This window comes from Bison bison, unplaced genomic scaffold, assembly GCF_000754665.1.
Source record: "Bison bison bison isolate TAMUID 2011002044 unplaced genomic scaffold, Bison_UMD1.0 scf7180017845316, whole genome shotgun sequence".
In the NCBI taxonomy this organism is placed as follows: domain Eukaryota; kingdom Metazoa; phylum Chordata; class Mammalia; order Artiodactyla; family Bovidae; genus Bison; species Bison bison.
The window spans coordinates 1-3,401 of record NW_011475889.1 but is presented as its reverse complement, the minus strand read 5'-3'; the positions used below and the strand labels follow the sequence as shown (position 1 = coordinate 3,401).

The 3,401-nt window shown below is 36.9% G+C and overlaps 1 protein-coding gene across 1 annotated transcript; it reads left to right on the top strand.

The window, feature by feature from the left end:
- The first annotated feature begins 1,262 nt into the window (after window positions 1-1,262).
- LOC104984013 (olfactory receptor 4F15-like) lies at window positions 1,263-2,201 on the top strand. The gene has a single exon (XM_010833596.1). It carries the CDS (start codon window positions 1,263-1,265, stop codon window positions 2,199-2,201), a length of 939 nt encoding a protein of 312 aa, XP_010831898.1.
- The last annotated feature ends 1,200 nt before the right edge of the window (window positions 2,202-3,401 follow it).

The following is a 3,401-nucleotide window of genomic DNA, read 5'->3' as shown; positions in this document are numbered from 1 at the left end:
GGTAGGCTGCAGTCATGGGTTTGCTAAGAGTCGGACACGACTGAGCGACTTCACTTTCACTTTTCACTTTCATGCATTGGAGGAGGAAACGGCAACCCACTCCAGTGTTCTTGCCTGGAGAATCCCAGGGAGGGGGGACCCTGGTGGGCTGCCGTCTATGGGGTCACACAGAGTCGGACACAACTGAAGCGACTTAGCAGCAGCAGCAGCAGCAAGCTTCAAATACTTGAAAGACAAGCTGTTGTGACCTTCATGGTCTGCAGTTTTTTTTCATTTTCTTAGTGCATCATGACTAAATATTTTGTTTCAGTGAAGACATCATTGTTTCTCAGTTTCACATTTGAATTGCAAGTCACTACCGTCTGAGTCACCAGGGAAGACCAATCCTATAGCACAGCTCTCAAAGCACAAGATCTCTCTCAAGCTTAGCAAAGTACTCAATAGCTCTCTTTTGGGGTTTTTAGACACTCCTTCTTTGGAGTTTCCTTTGATTTAAACTGTATCTTAATTCTCCAAGTATTGTAAATTAGAGAAGTAAACCTGTTCATTTTATGCTACCGTCTTAAGTGCAACATTCATGCCCTCATTTGTTGGAAACTTTTCTATGTGTGATTAACACTTGTGTGGACAAATGTAATTAAGAGTTTGAACACTTCAGATATGCTGATTATTCATGATATGGAAGATGTTATGCTAAAAAATATATGAACAAGACTGAAGAAGCCAGAATTGGGCTTCCCTGGCAGATTAGACGGCAAAGAATCTGCCTACAATACAGGACACCTAGGTTCAATGCCTGGGTTGGGAAGATTCTCTGGATGAGGGCATGACAACTCACTTCAGTATTCTTGCCTGGAGAATCCTCATGGACAGAGGAGTCTGGCGGGCTACAGTCCATAGGGTTGCAAAGAGTTGGACACAACTGAGCAACTAAGCTCAGCACAAGCTTGGTAAAGAAGCTCTCTCCTAGGAAAATGTTACTCTTTATTCCTAATTCCTCCATTTTACCTGCCATATTCCCATATGATTTCTTTCCTTGTCTTTATGGTCTAAATTTTATTATCTCTTTTCTCCTATTCAATTATCTTCCTTTAACCTGCCCCTCTCTGTATTTCTTCTCACTTCATATTTTGGCATTTACAACATGTTTTCCATATAATCATTGATGGATAAATAAGGTATTAATCTTTGGTACCCATATTTTTCAATTCTTTCTTATTTTCTACCTTCAGAATACTTCAGCTTCTTCTCTGATTGAGTCAATGGATGGAGTAAATGACTCTGTGGTATCTGAATTTGTACTAATCGGACTTTCAAATTCATGGAAAATGCACCTTTTTCTTTTTTGGTTCTTCTTTGTGTTCTACTTGGGAATTATCCTGGGAAACCTCTTCATTGTGTTCACAGTAATTATTGACTCTCATTTACACTCCCCCATGTACTTCCTGTTGGCCAATCTCTCCCTCCTTGATCTAGGTCTTTCCTCTACCACAGTACCCAAAATGATCTCTGATCTTTACACTAACTGCAAAATCATTTCTTTTCCAAAATGTATGACACAGATATTTTTCATTCATGTCATGGGTGGAGTTGAGATGGTGCTGCTCATAGCCATGGCATTTGACAGGTATACTGCAATCTGTAAGCCTCTCCACTACCTGACAATTATGAGCTCCAAAATGTGTGTTTCCTTTGTAGTGGTTGCCTGGATAGTGGGGATAATCCATGCTGTATCTCAGTTTGTTTTTGTCATAAACTTGCCTTTTTGTGGTCCCACTAAAGTAGACAGTTTTTACTGTGACTTTCCTCGGGTCATGAAACTTGCTTGTGTAGACACTTACAAGCTAGAGTTTGTAATTATTGCTAATAGTGGGTTTATATCCATGGCTACCTTCTTCTCTTTAATTATATCCTACATTTTCATTTTGGTCACTGTCTGGAAACGTTCTTCAGGAGACTTATCTAAAGCATTTTTCACACTGTCAGCTCACATCACTGTAGTAATTTTGTTTTTTATGCCATGTATGTTTCTCTATGTGTGGCCTTTCCCTACAACATCATTGGATAAGTATTTGTTTATTGTTGACTTTGCCATCACCCCTATCTTGAATCCTACCATTTATACATTGAGAAACAAAGACATGAGAATTGCCATGAGGAGACTGGGCAAACGGATTGTAGGTTCCAGTGGGATCTCATAATGAATGGAGCAGATCTAGAGTACACAATGCTTCAAGCTCACCAAAAACAGAGTCATGTGACTATCATCATTACTATGGTTAAGAATTACTATTTCGAATGATAGTTCAACAAAGATGCACCTGTAGAAATTGATTATCAAGTTAGAGTTGACTTTATTTTGACAATCACAAGGAATAAATTGACTTCCTCTATGTTCATAGAGAAAAGAGATGAGAAAAGAAAACTAAGCTGACCTCCACGTGTAAACTTAACATTCAAAACCATTTTCTGGTGCCATTTCCTAGGACTTGCTGGGTGTAATTACTCTCAATTATAAATAAATACCTCAAAAATTGACAAATATATCTCATAGTAAGCTAATAGATTAAGAATCTAAAATGTAGGTTTGGGTAAATTATAAATAAAGTATATACTTCTAATTTTCTATTTTAATTTTATTTTAATTAACAGTAAGAATAAAATCAACTGTTATTATTTATGTTTAGCCCTGAATTCAAGACTTGACTACACCCTGAGCTTTTTCAGTTTAGGATGCCATTTCAATTTTGTTTAGATTTCAGTGATTGCATGTACAGAATTTCTTTAACACTATCAATATTTTAGATGAATTTAGATCAAATATTTTTGCACTTTTTTTCTGCTTCTCTGTTATCCTGAATGTGAAGACCTTCTAACATTCAACTAGCTCAATTTATTCTTTTAAAAGATGTATAATTAATAGCTGCTTCACAGCATAATAATCACCCAAGAATGTGTATTTAGAGGTCCTGGTTTCCTTGAATATGGTTTCCTGGTCTGTCAAACCACCACCCCACCACCACCACAAGCACCACCCCCCCCTTTACCCCACGGCCCAATACAAGAGTTTATGTATCTGTGTTTGATAACCTTGGAATAATAGAAAGCCAAAAATGTTGAGGCATAATCAATTTAATTGAGGATTTCTACATCTAGAATAAAGACTTCATTAAAGTTACAGGAATGTACAGTAACATCTCTGTCTCCTCTGTATAAATAAAACAATCTAATATGTCTTTTAAATTTTTTCTTTTTTTTAATGTTTTTTTATTTTTTTTTAATTTTATTTTATTTAACTTTACAATATTGTATTGGTTTTGCCATATATCAAAATGAATCTGCCACAGGTATACACGTGTTCCCCATCCTAAACCCTCCTCCCTCCTCCCTCCCCATACCTG

What these genes read in the sequence shown, in the direction of transcription:
- LOC104984013 (XM_010833596.1), top strand. Translation starts at nt 1,263, where the DNA reads ATGGATGGAGTAAATGACTCTGTGGTATCTGAATTTGTACTAATCGGA.